The sequence below is a fragment of the Myiozetetes cayanensis genome, unplaced genomic scaffold (genome assembly GCF_022539395.1).
Source record: "Myiozetetes cayanensis isolate MyiCay16 unplaced genomic scaffold, myiCay2020 scf12, whole genome shotgun sequence".
NCBI lineage: Eukaryota > Metazoa > Chordata > Aves > Passeriformes > Tyrannidae > Myiozetetes > Myiozetetes cayanensis.
Window position 1 is genome coordinate 21,154,638 of NW_026086826.1, and position 21,630 is coordinate 21,176,267.

At 38.3% G+C, this 21,630-nt stretch overlaps 1 protein-coding gene across 4 annotated transcripts in view; it reads right to left on the reverse strand.

Annotated features, from left to right (window-relative positions):
• Positions 1–4,633: 4,633 nt before the first annotated feature.
• The window catches only part of CAMSAP2 (calmodulin regulated spectrin associated protein family member 2), an 80,038-nt gene continuing 63,041 nt past the window's right edge, over positions 4,634–21,630 (reverse strand). For 2 of the 4 annotated variants that reach the window (XM_050307094.1, XM_050307092.1), the window contains 9 exons: positions 18,185–18,255; positions 17,612–17,681; positions 14,840–17,048; positions 13,941–14,077; positions 13,168–13,388; positions 12,032–12,131; positions 9,941–10,056; positions 8,877–8,995; positions 4,634–7,679 (listed from right to left, as the gene is read on the reverse strand). In XM_050307094.1, the coding sequence (XP_050163051.1) occupies positions 7,374–7,679; positions 8,877–8,995; positions 9,941–10,056; positions 12,032–12,131; positions 13,168–13,388; positions 13,941–14,077; positions 14,840–17,048; positions 17,612–17,681; positions 18,185–18,255 (3,349 nt within the window). In that variant the 3' untranslated portion in view covers positions 4,634–7,373. The remainder of the gene's footprint in view (positions 7,680–8,876; positions 8,996–9,940; positions 10,057–12,031; positions 12,132–13,167; positions 13,389–13,940; positions 14,078–14,839; positions 17,049–17,611; positions 17,682–18,184; positions 18,256–21,630) is intronic. The other 2 variants (XM_050307095.1, XM_050307093.1) reach the window with 1 other exon arrangement.

The window sequence follows — 21,630 nt, forward strand, 5'->3', positions numbered from 1 at the left end:
TCCGCCAGGGATTTTTTAGCGTGTTCTCGCTGTCTTCTGCTTCTTGAGACTGTTGAGAAAAGCGCACATGCTCTACAGAAGTCTTACGCACGCGTGTGTGATGCCTGTGTCTTACGATGTGCTTATATGTAATTTGACTTTCGGGCACGTTTTTGTAACGTCAAAAGATGGTGGCACCTCAGAATCGTGGTGAACAGTCAATAAGCTTTCTCTGTGTGTAAATGCAGTGGCGAGATGAGATACACAAAATCGTGTTAAAATGGTAGTGCAGCCCTCAGCAATGCACCCATGAGCATATGGCAGCGCACTGGCAGGCCCTGCCAAAAGGGAGACAGTGGCAATTTTCTGACAAGCAGGGACCCGATTTTTAATTTTTTTTTTTCTTTTTAATTATGCATATGTGCATGTGGGCCATGCATCAGAGATCTAGGGAAGGTTGTGGGGGATTTGACTGAAGCTGAACTGGATTCTGTGTCACAATCACAAAATGTGAAGAATGGCAGTGAATTCAAGTCGGCTTGCAAACTGTTCTGCTGAGGATCTGCTGGAGGGCAGAGGGCAATCATTTTACTCTGTCTCTCTCTATTCTCTAAACAAGAATACAAACAAATCTCCCAAAGGCCATCCAGCGAGGAGTATCGCCTGGCTGCACTTCAGTGACTCTGCCAGGGATGAGCAAAGACTATGGAACTCAATGGTTCCTTCTGTTCAAGTCCCAGCGTTACTTCCCAGTAAGATTCATTTGCTGGTAAAACACTGAATCCTTCCATTTACTTCCAAAAGTATCACTTGTTGCTTAGATGCCTTTGGAGGCACCGCTTAATAGAAAGTGTAATTATAGGAATGAAACTGTTTCCCAATACACATGATACAATATAGCTGATAAACCAGAGGGAGTGCAGAAAAGATGAATTGTCTAAACTGATCTGTGTGCATAACTTTGCAGAACATATACTTGGATAAGTCCATTTTAAATTTTGTTTGGCCTACAAAACACTAGGTAAACAGACATGTGCTTTTAAATTTAATCTTGATTTCAGAATGGTTTTACTCTAGTTTACTCACTTTGATGCAATAGCTTTGCTTTCGAGTGGAAGTTCTGAGACCAAATTGTGAGATTGTACCTCTGGAGGGCATGAGTTTCGGGATGAAAGAAAGGTAAAGCTTCTCCCCAGTTATGGACCTGAAAGGAAGAGTAAATTATGAATTTTAAATTTTCCTCTTTCCTGCTCAGAATGTTGGACTTTCAGAAGGAAGTAGCAAATTCCTATACTCTGGAAAGAGATCTCAAGAACCAATCTCTCAGGAAGAGGTATGGAAGAATAGGCAGCAGCTGTTGTGGACCTGCTTTGGAGGGCAATCATAATACTCTGAAATATTTAGTGAGGATACATATCATAGCATTTATATGGGAAGGGGGCAGATGGAAGATCCTGTTCTCTGGTTGTTTGCAACTGTTTATTCAGGCATAGTGACATGTCTTTGGGATGGTCTCAGCTTGTTTGAACTCTCTACTCATTACTGCAAAGAAGGTAACTCCCACGAATAACAAAGCTGCTGGGTGTGGGTTTTAAAGCGCTTGAAAATCAGGATTAGTAGGGGACAAGATCTGCATTGCCTAGTGACAAAATAGGGCGCTTCAGTCTGTTCTTGGAACGCTTCAGGAAAGGGAATAGTGATTGTGACTATTTTACAGATGTTGCAGGTGGCTGCAGACAATGTCATGCATTCTTAGACTTATTCCCCAATGCCAACCTTGCACGAGATCTGCCAGTCGAGTCCAGCAGTTTGTGCAGAGCACCTTTGTTTTGTCACCCTAAAAGTGGACCAATCCCCTGATTTTCAGTACTTGTAACACAGCCATTCAACTCTTTACATTACATATTACATTTACATGTTCTTGTAAAAACTTGGGAAAAAAAAATCCATTTAAAACTTCATTCTGCAAACAGTTTTTACTCATTTCAAGAAAGGATTTCCAGAACTTTGGGGTGACAATTCAGCAAAATTCTTGCATAATCTATAGAATTCTTTACGTCAGCATCGTAGCTCCAGTTTCAGGTAGCTTAAACAAGAAAACACTGAGCCAAAGTATAATCTGGCTTCCAGTAATTTAAATAATTGCAGGCTTGTGGGGCCTTGCCAGGTCTTGTACTGCAGACATTTAGATCAGTGATGATGAAGAAAGGATAAGACAGAGCTGCTGTGATGGAAAGCTTCATATTAGCTTTTAAGTCTTTCTGCAAAGCTCCATTAACAGATTAACAGTGACATAAAAGTGCATACAGGTATTACTTAGTATGTCTCCATGAAGTTCACATACCATTAACTGCAAACTTAAACACACCTTAGTGAAAAAAGTTCTTTCAGTATCTTGCTTAAACAAAATTGTCAATGGATAATGAAGTACTCCTAAGCATTTTATACATCCAGATGTTTATAACATTGAAATAGAGTCTGAGGGAAATTTTAAACTACATTTTTCAGTGAATACTCAACTTGTTTGTATAGTTTTCTGTCCTTTCTTGAATTCTGGTTGTTATTAGTGCTTCTGATCAGAGGCAGTTCTGTCCAGTGCCCATCAGCATTATCCTTGAAGTCAGATATTTGATGCAAAGCTGATGTTAAGAGCCCCATCTCCCCGAGTTTGTACTCAGCTCTGAAATGTGTGTGCTCTATCTGCTTCCCTGCCTCTTAGGACCGGTAATTCTGAGGGTAAAACAATGCAGCTGTTTTTGTTTCTTGCTAGAAGCTTCCCTGCTGTGCTTGACTCTTTGCTGGGGTTGTCTAAATAAAGTATATTTTTTTAATTCTGTATATAAGCAAGTGTGAAGGTATATGTGCATTTGTAGCTGTGCATACACAAACACACTTCACATATTTTTTTTCCTAAATAGAACAGACTGCTTGTAAAAACAAATTGCCTATACATGAACAAAAATGCTGTGCATGTTAAAGATACTTGTTTTTCACCCTGCCATTGATACCTGGAATAACAGTATTTGTGGTGGCTTTTTTTTTTCTTTGGCATTTTTCATTTTTTTTAACTAGAAAATGTAAAAGCAGCTGAAAAGGGCTGTAGCTGTCACGATACGTCTTTATAGCCACAATTCTTCAAGCTGCTCATTCAGCTCATTAAATTAGTAACAAGACAGCAAAGAAATGCTAATTTACTGTTTGAAAAGATTTAACTAGTTAAAGGTTTAGCCCTTAAAAAGCTGTGTCTTTTTTTTTATTAAGCTGTTAGAAAAAAGACATCTGACATCTAGCTGCTCAGTACAGCTGGATTTGAGAAACAACATTTGTGTGGGGATTGATCCAAAACCTTGGGTTCCAAGGTACAAATTCAGACACACAGTACAGTCATATTCTGTCAAATTAACCATGGTGTGAGCCCAAGGTTCTCAGGTACGGTGTTACTGGCCAAAGGGTAGAAAAAACAAAGCCTCTTCTAAAGCTGATCTGTACAAAGGCTGTTCTTAGATGAAAATTTTGAGCTGGGCTCGCCTCTGAAAAAATAGCTTTACTGGGTGCAACTGGGTGTTTGTGTTCCAACATAATTCCTTGCTTGTGTCAGCCTGTTTGTGATGCTGCACAGGGAACTGACTGAGCTGGCTGAAAAATAACCAGTTTTTGGGGGGTAGGGGGAAAGCTTATTCATTTTCATCCCGAGTAGTTTTCAGTTCAGCATTAAAAGCCCTACTATCAGATTTCCTGTGTTCTTGAAGGTGCCCTTTGAATAGCTCTGCAATTTTGATATTCTTTATCAGTGTAAGTTAGCCCAACAGCTCAGCCAGCCTGTTGGCAGTGCAGGGATGTCACGTCCCCTTTCAGCAGTTCCCTGCTCTTCCTCTGCAAGGACTCTCTGGAAGAGACCCCTCATTTTTTTGATATCGTTTCTGTTCAAGGTACCACCACTAGCAAGTACAAGTTATTTCATTAAAAGTCACACACGTGCTTGATGTGGTGTCTTGACAAAGGTAAGACTTCAGCTCACCTTGGAAACCTTCCAGGCTGAAGCAATCCTGTTACATTGACCAGTAAGTCTCTCTGCACCAGTGGGAGCTAACCAGGGTGCAGAAGTTTATCAGTTGACTTGAAATGGTGAAACTCCCTTCTCAAGAGAACAGGGCAACACCTCGTTGTCCTAGAAAATGAAATGTGAAGCCTAATTCCTCAATAGCCTCCCTCTGGTAACAGCAGAAAGCTCGATTATACACGGAAGCAAAACAAATGATGGGAAGCAGAAGAAGAAATTGTAATGGTTCATATTTCCTACAATTTGCACGTTGCTGAAATATGAGAAGGAACGAGATGTAAACATTAATGTGAACTTTTGATAATTTCAGTTTATACTTACAGGTAAGCAAGAAAACAAAAAAAAGTTTTTTGGTGCCATGCTTTTATTTAAATGAAAGGAAAAAACTACACTGTACCACATAAGTAGCAATGACAATATTTTACAGCACAGCATTTGAAAAAATATGGAAGCTATGCTCCATAGAAGTGGACAAATAAGCACACAATACACTGTACATTTTTCAACAGTGCCCATTAAATCATAATTAAATAGCTGAATTTGGCTTTAAACAGCCAAATAATAAAAACTAACAGTCATACTAACATTATTAAAAAAAAAAAAAAAAAAAAGAATTCAGTAGCCATTATGACTGTTAGAATATGAAATTTTGCTCCAAAAACTAAGACGAGAGTTTGGCAATTCATTCGTAGCAACAATAGTAATACCCCTGATGAAAGCACCAGTGTGTTCTGAAAAGGTCAGTGATAAATACTGGCCTTTATGGAAAGCTTCCTTTTTTTTCCTTTTTTTTTTTCTTTTTTTTTTTTTTAAACATGATCCCAACCAAAGATCCACTGTAATTAGAAAATCTGCAGGCTTAAAAAGGAAAAGCATATCTAGCTTGACTTCTCCTGTATTAAGTAAAACTTTATACTGCGAGCAATGAAATTTTCAACTGCATTATTCACATTCTACTTTTTGACATTGCACAAACCTTTAACCTGTTGACAAATGCAAATTTCATAATACATTCAGAGATATTTAAAATTACTCAGAGGATTCCTGTCATGTGTTTAAGCTCACTTCGATTAGATTGATGCGTGTGTCTTTATGGTGTTGCAAATCTTCAGTTAAATCATAGTACAGATTTTAGAAATAAAAAGCCTCCCATGATGAAACTTCTTTTGAAGTTATTCACCATATGTGTGTCAGTTAATTCCAACCTCCTGGTTTCTTGAATCACTGTATATTATACACAGTTTCATATTGTTATTCAAGATGTTCCTACAACGGTATTTGTAGGAACTGTCTAACAGGCAGAATGTGCAAACCCTCTTTCCCCCCTTTTTAATATTATTTATATCCTATATACACAATATGTATACACTTGAAATATAAGAGTTACATATCCTGGTGATATACATGCAAACAGTAGGAATCAGCTAACCACAAATAGTTTTGAGCCACATACATATTAAACATGTATTTTAAAGTGTTTTTTTCTTTTTTTTACAGTTTTAACAAATATACATAAATATAAGAACATAAATTACAGTAAAACTGACAGCATTTTTTGAGAAAATGTTTATAATCAAGATGCACTGATGCCTAAGGCCTTATAATAATTTAAAAAAGTACTGTTCTAAACTGCTTAATGACATCTCATTCCTGTGCATCTTTTCTCTAAGTAAATGAGTATATCATAGTAGTGAGGCATAGTTTCTCTCAAAGCAGTTTAATGAGAGAAATATGAACATAGCTTTAGTCTCCCCATGAAACTGAAAGGACTACATACTCATAGCACAATACTGTCTAATGTGAATGGAGTTGTCACAACACTGAAACAGAACAGAATCACAAATCATTCAAGTCTTTTCCTGAGAATGAGATTTTTTTTCCCCCCACACAACAAATTCTCTGGTGTACGTTGTTATCAAAATAGCCACAGATTTAGGGGAGGCTTCAAGTTTGTGTTTTCTTTTTTTTTTTTTTTCCAGAACAGTGCTATGTTGAAAGCAAATTATAAGAGAAACAAACACTGAAACGGAATAGTGATTTATAAAATAATCAAACACTGTTTTGAAATAAAATGCAGCCCTTTATAAATAATACTGAAATATGCCTAGAGTTTGGTTTTGCAAATGGTCATGTTATAGATTTGCTGAAATGTCATTTAGGCTCCTTTGCCATATGCATTTTAAAACTGCTGTGTCACAAGACACCACCTGTAAGCATCAAGAAAACAATTTACTGAGACACACTGAAAATTCTTTTCAGATGTCTATTGCCTAGAAAATTGATTTAAGTCTGAGGTGGCAGATCTGAAGGCAGGAAGTGGCCTGGATCTTAAAATCCGTGGGAATTAGATACACGACTTCTGAAAGATCTGTGACTCAGTGAATTCCGTGATTCTTCTGAATATTTAGTGTTCTGTCAGGCAAACATCAGGGATCTAGTTCTGAATGGATCACAAGTTCCTGTTCCTTCCTTGAAGAAGCAGTACCTGACCGTGTGCTCTCCCTTCAGCTGGAACAGTGCAAAGCACTGAATGCACACCTGCTTTGACTGTTTGAGAGATCTACCAAATCTTGTTACTTGGCATTTTAATGGTATTATGAACACGCATGGTCAGTCAGTACATCTCAGATGGCAACTTACTGAAACAGGAATAATTGCATCACCTAACTATACCCTGAGTTGTTAAATAATTCATTTGAAGGAAACTTCAAGCAGTTCAAAGGTTTTTCCTTTACTGTTTAGTTTATAAGCAAATCAGTATTATTTAACTGAAAAAGAACTATAAATACACAGGGGAACGAATCTCGATTTTGTTACAGCACAGACAGTAAGGATCTTGCGGAACAGCCCCATTCAGCTGTTATTCAGTGACATACAACCTAGTCTTTACTGTAAGTCAGTATGCAAAGTTGGATGGTATTGAGAATATTAAGAAGTATTTCTTTAGTGAAAGAAAAATATTTCAAGACAAGCACAAATACAAACATATAAGGCAACAGATGTAAAAAATGTAGTTTGAGTCACTAAAGAGGAACATTCAGTGCTTCAGTGTATCTAATCAAAATACAGAGCAAATATACTCTATATGTTGTATTAGCACATACAAATCTCCACACAAGTCAAACATTTCCGTAATCACTCATAATTATTCACCTAATAATCTTCTGCACTCCTAAACACTGTGTTTACATTCCAGTTGGACATGATAATAGAACTCGGTGTCCAGTTTTAAGTTCTAAGAGTCTTGTTGGCAACTAGAAATCTATTTCCTATAGGCAGTAAAGATGAAGTGCAAGTTTATCATAATTGTCTCAAGCAATTTTTTTCCCATCTACTATGCCTTGGTGGGTAAAAGTTTCTTAGGAGTTACTGGTCTCTTGGTTTGCCACAAATGGCTGTGAATGGTAATTGCATCAACACTGGCAGACAAAGTTTTGGCAGGTATGTGGCTAAATTGCTTCCTGTCAGAGTTGTATTTATACAGTCCCTCTATCATTTTCTTTGTGATAGATTTGGGACCTATTCCCGTTAACTTATTGATTTCTTCAGTGTCAGGGCAGTACGTGTACAGAGATCTGAACTGGCAGCCTGAATCCCGGAACAGGATCAAGAAATTATTGGCATCGGATTTTTCCATTTCCTTTAAAAGAAAGAAAGAAAAAGATTCAGAATATGAATTTTGCTTTGTAGTTAGAAAACATTCCAAATCACTGGATTGCCATTTTGAATTGGTTTTCTACAAGAGCGAAAACTTGCATCTAACTTTGTCCACTAAACGACTTCATTTTCAATCATTAGAATTTGCTAAGCTTCTGAATTTTGATAAGGTAGAGATCTTTCTCAAGCAAAGCCTTGTTTATTTACACAATTTCAGCTATACTTATTTAGTTGAACCTCATGAACAGACATCCTAACAGTTATTTTGGAGACCCAATAGAAATTCTTTTCCTCATCCATTTCATCAAGCTGGTCTAAGAGTTTGAACTGAAACTAAAAGCTTGAACTGAAAGAGGCTGTCCTGATTTCTCACTTGGTATTTCCAAAAAAGTAACTGGAAAGACAGAGAGAGAAAGCAGCATCTAGACATGAATGAAGAAGAATTACAAAGAGAAAAAAGGGCAAGAAATACTGCTGTGAAATTTATTCCAGAAAAGAAATTAAATCCGGATTCCAAGTATCTGTGTTGTTTGATCTATTTAATCTGTCATATTTGTCACAGCTGGTAAAAGGAACAGTCCTCTCAAGGCTCAGACTCTGTGTTATTTCTCTTGCATGGAAACACACTGGTCTCTGAGTTCTCACCCTTACAATATTTGTGATCTTCATAAAGGTTTATACCAGCCTAAAGAGAAAAGACTGGAAGGCACCTTCCTGTAATAGGAAGTCCTGACTTTGCCCTACTGCTTGGAAACTTGAGAAGAGCCTAGAAGGGATGTATTTCAGTTCTTTCTGCTCATAAGAGTGTTGTGCTTTAGTTCTGAAATTCCCAATCTGAGGATCTTTATAAATAAGGTAAAACAACTTTGTGACCAAATTATGAAAGTCTACATATTGAAGTTCCCACATAAAACAAGCAGTAACTATTAATTAACCTGTGAATTAATTCAGCTTCCTGAGCTGCACGTACAACACCACAGCTATTGTTTCTAAGGCCCTGGAGAACATTTCTGCCTACACTAGAAGCAAAAGTTACAGAAGTTACTCAATCCCTTCACTAAGAGCTGCCATAACCTCAGAGGGCTCCTTTCAATATTTGCATTTACACTTAAGGGTCTCCACAATGCCTGACTGTGGCTCGACTCAGGTGCCTAAGCTTTTAGGGGAAAAATTCCCTTACCTCCAGTATCTTTTTCTTTTGACCTTCATTTACTTTTCCAGCCAGGCAGCAATGTGCCAGTGCATTCTGAATTATGTACTTATTGGATTTAGCACTGGGTTCTTTGAAGAGCTTTGGTCCTATGGAAAAGGAATGACAAATCAGCTAAGTTAATCAATAAGCCAACAAAGCGTTACTTTAAATACTGTGAAGCACTCTTGGTATGGACTTTTTGCATGCATAAAACCACAGACCCAGGAATAATACAGAATTAGGCCAGAGACCACAAATTTCACAAACAATTCTTTCAGCTGTCACTGAATTTACTTACAAATGTGTCTTTCATTATTAAATCATTATTACTGGCAGCCTTGGTAAATACAGTTTCTCTCAGAGGGCTGTTTTTATGAACAATAAAACACTGCTTTTTCCAACTAAAATTGCAGTTGTCCAGGAGAGAGCAAAGTCTTTCTTTTTCTTTATGTACACCTATGATTTCAAGGGTGAGTGGGATAACAATGAAGCAGATGCAATGCTTAGAGTAACTCTTGCCTGTCTGCTTTGGAATTCCAGAAACGTTTTACCCAAAACCAGGGATAAAAGTTTGGGCCTGAGATTTATCAGGTTATTGTGTCTGTAAAAAGACTTGATTCATCTGGTTGAATGAGAAATGTCTGTTTTAATTTCTGAAATACATGTGTACTTGTATTAAGACCATTTGAACAAAACCAGGTGCAATTTGGTCTTTGATTTTTGTAACTATTCTAAATTGAGCTGAAATTTCGACTCTTCTTGCCTTGCTAGAGGCACTGCTGAAGTGCACAGTGATATGTGAGCCCATCTGCTGTTCTGAGCCTACCTGCAGTTAATTCTGCTTATCACAAATGCTACAGAGTCAGCACTTTTATTTTGGATCTATAATTTTAACCTTGCATTATTACCCTCTACTTGAAAGGAGGTGAAAGTAACATTTCTATCCAAGTGTCCTCAATCAAGTTTTAGGAAGCCCAATCAAGATAACTGGAAATTTTCATGCACAGAACCACTAACAGGCAGGTGCTTTTCGGAATATTGTTGTCACTGACCTGTGTACTCTGTAGCAGAGGCAACTGAAGAAGTTGTAGATGCATTTTCCCAATCTTTCTCTCCATTGCGACTACCACAGCGACTCGGAGATAAAAATCCTTCCACAGATTCAGACCTAAACATTAATTTTCAAGTCTATTAAAAAATTTACAATGTTCACCTGAGAAGCCTTTTAGTACGAAAGGTAGGCAAACTGCATTAAGGTAAACCACAATGATTTGAACTGCAGACTATAAACCTAAATGTACGATATTTATTGAAGAAATTAAAGGAAAAATGAGTTGATATTAGGTGACATATATGATAGCCAATTTTTGGGCTACATCTGAGGCACAGAAACCTAACAGATAGTCTTGGTTGTGAAATATAATTACTAAGTGGAAACTCAGGTTACTTTTAACATTGGTACTGGAAAAACAATTGTCTCATGTAGTGAACAAACCAGTTCTTGATAGAATGATGCATATGAAACAAATTTAGTTCATTTATACTGATCACTGCAACAACTGGCAGTGGGAACTGCTGTACTTAAGACAGCAAAACAATTTCCCTTCTAATTTTGTTTTCACAAGCAGTAACTTCTGATACTGTAATTCTTCAAGATGCACTCAAATGTGAATAGTTTTACATATAAAAGTCTAAGCAAGATTCTTAAATTTTCTTAAATTATTACAAAATACTTTAACCATTTTTTAATTTTGACTACTGCAAAAGCCAGTCAAATTTTCAGCTCTTCTAAGTGAGAAGAAAGGTACAGAATAAGGAAGAAATGGCATTATATCAGCATTTGTGTGCACACTCATTTTCAGTAAAATAAGCAATAGAAGAAAATTCAATTTATAAGATATCCTACACCTTTTGTGATTAGCACCTGCATGAAGAAGATCTGAAATGTATCACTGAAATTCTGTCAGTGGGATCATCAAAAGACAATTCTGATGCGAGGACAAGGTGACCGTATGGGTCCAGAAGGATACTCAAAATTCTTTCAACTCTGTTACTTTTAGCAATTTGTACTGAATTTTAGAATGTTTTTAAGGTCTCAATCCCCTAAACCAAATCCAAAGCCAGAGGAAGATGTTTTGCTCATCAGAAGCACAGTACAGCACTGTACAGCTACAACTCCAGAGATAGAGGTCATCTCCTCTAAAGTCTGGGTAGATGAGCAACATCAAGCCTTTGTAATAGCTAATATAGCTGGAAGAAATCCCCATCTCAATCAAAACTGATAATTTTTAAGAGATGACAAGAGTTGTTAGGCTACTTGGATCATTTTATTAAAGTTTCTTAACGTAATAACTGGAAAGTCAGCTCTCAAGACATCAAGGTAATTAATTGAAAAGTCAACTGAAACCAGCTGCAGGCACGTCAGAGCTGATGAGTAATGCACACTGGCCATGAAAACATGGTATATGATATTGTAATATGTAGTATTCCTTATCAACCCCCTTTTTCTAGTTTGCCTTTCTTCCCAACTTCTTTTCTATACCAAAGAATTAGTGTTTGTCTGAATATAATTAAGTAGTTTCATAGAAATAATAATTTTCCTCTGAATGATAATATAGGGGTTTTTTTATGTTAAATGAAAATGTTTCTATTATTTTCAGGTGGTTTTTAATGCAAAATAAATTCTGGTATTTGGGAAAGGTCAAAGTTCTAGAGAGAATTCAATAATTTCCTGCACAACTGCTAAAGGAAAAAAAAAGAAATAACCAGAAAAGAAGCTTCTATGTTAAAAAAAAAAAAAAAAGAAAAGAAGCTATGTAGCTGCACGTAGCTTACAGGCTTAATAAAATATCCACAAGTTGAGACTTAAGTACAAGCAGGTGAATTAAAGAGGCTGTGTGAACAGCATTTTGTTCTGACCTCATTTATACCTGCCCAACTGGTTCACTTGGTAAAATTTGCAAAACAAATGATGATGGCTCAGTTCCCTAATGCCTGACATTGGAAGCTCTCCATGTCTCAAATCAGGAAAACATACCTGTTCTCAGAGTACACAGTATATACATGACCTCTTTAAAATTCATGCTAGTTTTACATAGCTGATTATCAAATTTTATTAAATGAAATGGTTATTTTAGCTTTACCTTGGTGTTCTCTTGCCTGACTGCACACTCTCATTGTCCCCTGTATTCAGCGATGCCAGTGAAAGACTAGATACTGAAAAAACACGATAAAGCTGTGAACCTGGATAAAAACAAAGTTAAAGCTTATAAACCTATGCAAGTAGTAGAGTCTGTTCATTAGACCCAACACCAGCATCTGAAAGTCGGTGGGAGCTTTCACACCCGAGACTAACACCCATACATGATATACCTGCATGCATATGTGGGGCACTTCATGTAAACACTTGTTGACACCCGGCCATCGGCAGCCACCAGGAATGGGCTCAGACTAAGTACTAGTGGGAATACTGGCACTATGCAAATCAAGGAATGCAATCAAAGTTAATAAGTCCTCATGAAAGAGAGCTTAAGCACTTAATTTAAAGCTTGGGATGGATTCTTGGAAGGTGTTAAGGAAATACTTTAAATTACCCTGATAGATGGAGGGAAGCAGCCAGAGAAAATGCAGTAGGATAACAAGGTTACAGGAGGCTGTAAGAAAAGGGATCACTGAGCAATCTGGTTACTTTTTTTTCTAATTGTAATTTGGCAATACTTCTTCCAGTCATTACTGCAGTTCTTTGGTATCTAAAAGAATGTTAAATTGTTCCACGTGATTAGTGTTGTTATGTTCATAACTACACATGCAGTAGGTAAGTGAGCAAAAAAGGGAAGGGAAAACCCCACGAAATATGAAAGTAGTTTTTTTATTTTAATTTTGTCTTTACTAAGTGGGAGTTTAAGTTCTCTTACCCTATAATCACCACTTTATTTATCGATCTCTTATCTCCCAACTTTTACTCCTTCTAGCTCTACAGGTTCAAGATGAAACCAGTGAAGAAAATGTGGGTGTGTGCGAAACTTGCACCACACAGGGGTGTCTCCCCAGGGTTCTCACAGAGCCAACCTTTTGTTTGTTGACATATATATGCATGCATGCATAGCAGGTAAGTGACATTCACCTTTCCATTTCTATTGGCAAATTTGGCTTTCCAGTTTGGTCACGTGCAGCTTCAATTTAGCACAAGACACTCAAGAAGGCACGTGCTGGTTAGTACCAAAACCCAAGCTGGTGTTTTAGCATGAACAGACTCTTTTTCCACATAAACATTTGTTACCTGGTGGACCTTTGATTGGTGTCTTAGGTGACTCGATATGATCCCTATGAATAGATTTTGGACGTGGCTTTTTTTGTTTGATTGAGAGGGAACGTGGCTTTATGACAGTATCCATGTCTTCCATAAGCTTTAGTTGTTTCCTTCTCATATATTCCTGCTTGATAAATTCTCGCCGTGCTCGCTCATCCTCCTTCTTCTGACGTTCTTCTTCTGTTTTGCGTCTAAACAAAATTATGAAGTAAATTCACCCGAAGGAACTTTCCAAACAAAGAATTTCAGTTAGCACAGTGAGGACAATACAGGCAGCAGATTGTTGGAACTTCAGAGCTCTCAAACACCAGTAAGAGACAATTGCTTTTTGTTTTGGTTTTTTTTTTACAATTTTGACAGAGTTTAAATTTTTTGGGGATACTGCTACTAATAAATTCAAACCCACGTTTCTCGTCTCCACTGGTGTGACTGAGTGAGCACTGTGCATTTGTGCAGAAAGAAGCCCTGAGGGATGCACTCTCCCTCAGAATGCCAAGAGGGGCAGGGCCTGCTCTGAAACGCTGCGCTCAGGCCAGCACAGCTCACGTGTTGAGCCTGAGCTATAGACTGATGCCACCTGCTGACTTGCAGGCCCAGCTGGGCTCCTCAGCACATCTGGCTCTAGCAGTAAATACCTTGGATATTAGGATGCAATGTTCTGACAAGCAAGACGTACTTTTAACTAAACCAGACATTTTTACATTCACCATTGCTGATCATTTGGACCAGGACATGTAGTTTACCTTGTCTCTTCCTTCTTATGTTCCAGTTCTGCTTCCAGCTGCTGCTTTCGAAGCAAAGTCTCTCTTTCCCTCCTCAAACGCTTCTCCAACAATGCTGCTCGTTTCATTGCCATATCATTTTCTGCCTTTTGATCATCCTAGCAACAGTATTTGAAAGAAAAGGACCCAAAAATATTAAGATCTCTGAATTCAGCAACTTGATGTTGCCAAATCATCAGACACTTAATTCTGAACACCGTGTTGCAACATCCTAACATACCCTTGTAGTATTTGGATAAGTTTATGTTAAATGATTTTTCCTAAGACTGCTAAAAACTTTTCACAATGGAATTTTTCCTTCCCAAGTCAAACAAAATTCAACACTGATAACACTTGCCAAGTGAGGTACTTTAGAGTCAGATCCCATGTGGCATAAACCGCTGCATTCAGCTTTGAAAGATTCCATGTGTAAGGTAACTTATCCCAAACCCCAATAACTATGCAGTGTATAGAAGTAACTTCTGATTTTTCAAAAATGCAGGCTGTTATGTAGTTCAAAAGCTTTTAGTTAAATTTGGGGTGGGATGGGGAAATGACTGTGACATGTGAGCATGTTTAATTAAGGTCACCAAAGCTTCTGTGAAAAATAAATCTACATTCAGCATGCATCTTCCTCATCAAAAACTCCAAGCACTCTTCCACAACTATGAGTGGAAAGTTCTGGCACGCTCAGAACTGCAATACAGTGGAATATTTACCACTCTTATGATGCCAAAATAATCAAGTGCAAAAGATAAGCTTGTGCATTTAGAGTTGCAGAACCATCTGTTTTGACTGCAATCATCATTGACATCCACGGTTAAGAAGTTCCTTTTCAAACAAAGCTAAGGGCCGACATACACATTCACTAGTTCTCTTACCTTAAAAAAGAATCCACAGCACACTTTCTGGTCATCTTCAAACTGTTCTCTATCACTCTCACCTTCATATTTCTCAACAGATGCTTCACTTTTTTCTGGTGGCTTCAAATCTGACAGGGAAACTTCAATGAGGTTGGCTGTTTTGGGAGCTGGAGGTGGTAAGATGGGTTGGTTTAGCTGATCTTCATTTGGAGTGAGGCAGACTGTTTCTGTGATGGGCTGAGATAACACCTCAGAAACATTAGATTCAATAGGCTTAATCTCCTTTTCCTCCGCCTTTTGTTCACACTGTTTTGGCAATTTTGGTCCTTCTTCTTTTGCTACTTCTTCTGTAGACTTGGCTTCCTTCGAAAGATTTCCCTTTAACTGAGGTTCACTTACACGTTCACCATCATCTCCAAAGCAAACAAATGATCTCGTCTGAATGGGAACCTGACTTGGAGAAAATCTCCTCAGACGGGGCAGACTGTCCACAGACCGTGGGGCAGTCAAGGTACGATTTAGAGGCGTTATTTTCAGTTCGTTTGGCCTAGGAGTCCTTTGCATTTTAATGTGAAAAGAGGCATTCTTCCTGTTGGAAGACTGGGGAGATTGATGTGTAGAGCGAGGAGATTCCTGTGAGAAAGGTGCAACAGCAGGTGGAGTTCCCACTTGCCTGGATGACTTAAAGTCCCGAATCTGTTTCTGAGGAGAAGGCTGAGGAGGAGAAATAACCCAAGCCTGTTGCTCTCTCATCTGCATCAACATCTCCTGTTGAAGGGAGAGACGTTGCATTTCTTGTTGTAGAAAGTGTAGGGAAGAATTTAGCTTTTCTATAGATTTTGTATATTCTAAGAGATCTCCTTCATTCAAATTTTCTTCTGAGGGGCTTGCTAAATTCCATTGTTTTTCAGCATCCACAGAAGTAGCAGGAGATTTTAACCATTTGCTATGAGAGTTTTCAGGGTTTTCTTTTATTAATTCTGAAGTCTTGCCAGTTTGGTCATCTGATTTTTGAGTTTCTTTTTCTTTCAACCGATTATTGTCAGTGAATACCTTCTCATCTTCAGCTCCTGCTGCTTCTTCTCGGAGAGGTGACACTCCATCACCTTTCTTTTTCACTACGTTAAGAAAGGCTGTTCTTCCCATTTTCTGCCGCTGCTTTGTGAACGCAGCTTCCATTTTCTTCTTCTGTGCTTCAATGGCTCGCCTCTTCTCCTCCAGCTTCATCCTAAGCTGTACCATTTCAGAAGCCAGTAACTGTGTAGTGTCTCTTCCCTGAGGAACAGATGTCTCCTCAGGAATATGAGTCCAAGCAACCATATGAGGGATGTTCAGCTCAGAACCCTCTGGTGTGGTTTTCTGAGAACTGCTTCCACTGCTTTTACTATCCGTGTGATTCAACTTCCGGAATTTCTGCTCTGCAAAGCTGGTCATTTTAACCCCCGAGCTTGAAGAGGCACTGCTGCCTGCCTGGGATTTAGTGCTTACTGAGCTGGGACAGGGGCTTAACTGATCTCTGTGATTGCCAGCTCGCATGTCATAATCCTGGAGGAATTTAGATGGCTCTTCCATGTCAGAGTCCATACTTACAGTATAATCTCTCAAAGAAGAATCCTCATCCATTGTCTCTGGAATATCTTCTGAAGGGACATGTATTCCAGTATCTACTTCTGTAGTGTCAGTCACAGGACTCAGAGCGCCTTTAGTGTCTGTGATGATATCTGGGGTAGATTGATTTGGTTTAATGTTTGAATTCAAGATGCTCATTTCCCGATTGTGAAGAAAGAACCCATTTGTAATTTGGTCTGTTTGGAGAAGTCTGGGAGATTTTTCAGTGTCGTGAATTATCTGCAAAGCCTCTTCAATGCTTGGTGTCTCAATCTGATTGCCAAAATCATCCAGAACTGCCCTGTTTTGCAGAGCTCCATTTGGAAACCTGTAGTGGCTGCTCTCGTTGGCATTTCTTTGATTTGCATTAAGAGACTGATTAACCTTTGTGTTTTTAAGAGCTATCACATCCTTTTCCTCTTCAATATCTTCATTTTCCTCTTCTCCATTTACTGGTTTGAAGGACAGATTTTTTCTAGAATGTTTTGGCATGCGGTTGATGTTTCCTGCAAGGCCTTCATTACTCACAGATCTAGGAATTCCCCTGCTTGGAGCAGATACTGGAATGCTTTTTTCTTTGTCAAAAGGAATGTCAAACGAAACTCCATGTAATGATGACCTAACAGAGATCAGAATAAAGAAAGTAACTGAACAACTCAGAGTTATTAGTAAGAGTAATAATGAAATATTCATATTTGGGGTTTAAATTATTGTAAGCTGGTAGTATTAAAGGCACTGTTAGTACTGTATTTTGCCGAGCTTCAAGTATAACATATTCAAATATATTTTTATATATTTAATAAATAGATATAAATATAATAATTTTTTAAAAGCACAATAAAATAGCACATAACATTTTCTTCAGAGTCAGCCAATGCTTTTATCACTTTGGAATAAATTTTGGGCATTTTAGCAATATATAGGCACTGCCATCATAGAACAAAAGGAAGTTGTGAAAAGGAACAATTTACACACCACTACAACTCTTACTGTTTTGACCTTAGTTTACATCCTACAGATTCAGAGTCTATGACCAGTCTAACTGAAAACCAAAACATTCAGCCTGATTGTTCTTAGTATCCACAAAACAATACAATCTTAAATGCTACTGAGCATTTTACTACTACTCATGACCAAAATAGTAATAAATTTTTAACTGACTCAGACAAAAAGACTACTTACCTTTTTTCTTTGGGCCATGTCCCTACATACCCATCTACATAAGACATTGATGTGGACCTTCTGATGACTCCTAAGTGAAATGAAAATAGGACCTAAGGTAACTACTGTGAAAAATGATTTTAACATCACCTTCTGTTACTTTAACAAATTAGTTTGTTTCACTCTTCAGAACACTGCAATGGCAAAAAAAGTGGTTATATATTGAAAATAAAAGTAGAGGAACTGAGCCATCTTCATCCTGAATATATATTATACCCCTCAAAGAATTTGCTATTGAGTACAATATTCTACAAATACTACTAAAATATACTACAGATAGTTGTTGTAAGCCATCTTCCACACAACCAAAACAGAAGTCCAAATAAAAAACCACACACAATATATGAGGTACAAACACAAACTTCCCATTTATACACTTTATAAACTATAGAACTCATTCATTAGTATTTCATGTGAAGGTCTCACAGTAATTTCTGCATAAATAATGTTTGAATAAATGTATGCAAGACAGCAATTTAGTCTGAGGACAACACCTTGTCTCATTGCCTCTTCCACCCATTTGTGAATTGTTACCTGGAACAGATGAATAAGGCTGCTGGGGTGTATGCAGTTGCTGAGATGGTGTGTAAGCTGGACTTTCCAATCTATAAAACAAGAGATATGAACTTAGAAGTAATACATCAAAAGCCATTACAAAAATGCAACCAGACTTCATGTTCTGGGCCAAAACAGATTTATTTTTTGTGACAGGGAAGAAAGTGAGGTCCATTAACATACTTGTCTCCTAGTGTGTTTCATGCAAATGTCACTATTAGAAAGTTCTCATTTTTTAGTAAAAAGTCCAAACATAAACATGAGCAAAATGAGGCAGCTCCTACTGGCCTCAAAACAGAGTGATTGCAGCCAACATCACATAATTTTCATGCATTTTTATTTTCATTGCTTAGTCTGAAACTTCTGCTTTGTGTCTGGACTGCAATATGCACTAGATGTGGATAAAGAAGATTTTGTGATAGACATGGCTTTATAAATACACAAAATATATTCACTACTAAAGGGTAATTACAGAGATTTCCTCTCTTTCTACTTACACAGACTCGTTATTTTGGTTCACAGAGAAGGTCTGTAATTGAGTGGCTGTGTTAATCCAGAATCGGATTAACATAATTCAATGTTTTGATCAAGGTGCTTCTTCAGCATCAGAACAAAGACACATTCATAAAGATGCATGGATTTATAGGTAAAACACTTCTAAAGAAGCCAGACTTCAAAACCACGCTGGATTAAATCCTTTCATGTTTTGAATTTTGTCTACTGAGTTGAAGAGCACTCTCCCAAATTCACATTTTTCAGCCAGTAATTTTCAGAATATTTGCTTAGTGTTATTATATTATATATGCTGTATGATGTAGAAGTGTCTCAATAATATTTGCAAGAAGGATATTCACATCAGTTTAAGAAAAGTAATGTTGTTTACGATCTATAAAAGCATCTTTCATGACTATATATTATTCAAAATAGGTTCCCATTAATTCATGATTTTTGGTGTCAACAACACTACACACTAGTTACACAATGTATGTTTTACATATCATTTGAGATTTCTGTGAAAATTTTCAAATAATAATTTCTATAAGCTATCTTGAAAGAAATGCTCTCTGAATTTCTCTGTGAAAATTTGTTACCACAAAGAAAATCTCTGCACTTAATTTTCCCTCAAGGAAAAAACGATTCTGGCACCAAGACTGCGATTCCATGGCAACCTTAGACATCATAAGTGCTCGCTGCCACAGTCCCACTCCCTCCTCTGCGCTGGATCTGGCTCTCCAGCCCATGCTCTGAGTCATCTGAACAAGCTGAGGCGACAGAAGAACATCCACTTTTTCCAACTGGGTTAGTTTTTCCTGTCTTTGTGCACTGAAATTGCAGTTCAAACCCTCAAGGGGGCAGGAACACACAGCTGGGACAAGGAGGAAGGCCAGGACCAGAACACCCTGCAGTCAGGTCTGTTGTGCCAGGGAACCTGCAAGCCCACGTGTTTGATTCCTACCATCTGAAATTACTTCTTGGGCCCCTCTTCTGTCCTGCAGTCCAGTTGGATGAAGTACACTGGCTTGTGAGGAAAGATACACTGAATGGCTTTGGGAACCCCTGCTTCAAAAGATATGTTCAAAACTACTGTTTCTTGTTCTCCTGGCTTATAGGCTCAGATTACACAAAAATAAATTCATTGTCTACAAGGGAAACACTTCAGATACATACAGGAAAAAGATCTGGAATCACAGCATTTAATGGTAGTAAGACATATTACTCCCTTGTTAAAGACAGAGTAGATTTCTAAAGGCTAAAAGCATCTTTAGAAACCTTAAACCTCAAACGAACCTCCACAAACCTCAAACCCAACCAAACACCCACCCCTTCCTCCAAAAACCTGATCCAAAACCAACAGAAAAGTCTAAACAGGATTATCTGGGTTGGCAATCAATAACTTGTCAAATCTTTAATTAAAATGCTAATTTTACCCTTCTTCTCTGAGTCAGTTCAGACAGTCAGTAAACCTTTGCCCCAAAATTATAAATACATTGTAACACTATCCCTCATTCACTGTGTCCAGACCAGATCACTGGAAGGCTTTCTTTACATTGACAAAAGACAGATTAAAAAGAAGGCCTAATGTGCATTTTCTGCCCTTATCATAGAATCCTTTAGGTTGGAAAAGACCTTTAAGCTCATAAAGTCCAGCCGTTACCCCAGTACTGCCAATGCCACCACTAAACTGGCCCTGAGTGCCACATTTACACATCTGGTAAATACCTCCAGCAATGGCGACTCCACCACTCCCCTGGGCAGCCTGTTCCAGTGCTTGGCAAAAACTTTGGTGAAGAAATTTTTCCTAGTATCCAATCTAAACCTGCCCTAGTGCAAGTGGAGGCCATTTCCTCTCATCCTATCACCTGTTACTTGGGAGAAGACACCAATCCCCACCTGTCCACAAGCTCCTTCAGAGAGTTGTAGAAAGCGATAAGGTCTGCCCTGAGAGTCATCACATGTATGATAGGTTAGAGAACACAAGGGAAATCGGAAGGCTCTTATATTGCTTCCAAATCTGTAACACTAATACTAAATATAATGTTTCATATTGTCCTGGTCTCAGCTGGGATAGAGTTAATTTTCTTCCTGGTGGCTGGCACAGCGCTGTGTTTTGGGTTCAGTGGGAGAACACTGTTGATAACACACCAGTGGTTCAGTTGTTGCTCAGCAGTGCTTACCCTCAGTCAAGGACTCCTCAGTGTCCCGCTCTGCCAGTGAGAAGGTGCACAAGAAGCTGGCAGGGAGAGTGGCCAGGACAGCTGCCCTGAACTGGCCAAAGGGATGTCCCAAACCATGGATCGTCCTGCTCACTGTGAACTGGGGGAGTTGGCCAGGAGGGACCGACTGCTGCTGGAGGATGGGCTGGGCATCGGTCAGTGGAGGAGGGGCAGTTGTACTCTGCATCACTTGTTCTCCTGGGTTATATTCCTCTCTCTCTCATTTTCATTCCAATTATTATTATTTTACCTCGTGAGATTTACATTTTCTTTCCAATTCTCTTTTCTACCAGGAGAGGGGAGGGGTGGGAAGTTCACCATGGCTAAGTATTTATTTTTACCTATTTGACATCCACAGTACTTTAGTAAAATAATCAGGCCAAGCTAGACCATCACTCAGGGTTTTTCTTGCTGTTTTCTTAGTTTACTTTCTTTATAATTTGCTGTGAATTCCAGAAAAAAAGCTCTTAGTAGAGTAGACTTGGTCAGCAATCCCACTTGAAACTGAAGAAGACAAGGCCATGTGTCACTTCCCTGCTGAATGGTAGGGGTTGTTTTGGAGGCTGGTAAGACAGCAGCACACTGTCCAAGTGGCCAACATGATCTGCACAAACAGGAACAAGCAGCCTGTCATGAAACAGGGCAGTGAGGGCCGAACTATGGGATCTTCCACAAAATTCCACAGATTGTATTTGGTGACTCAATCCCTGA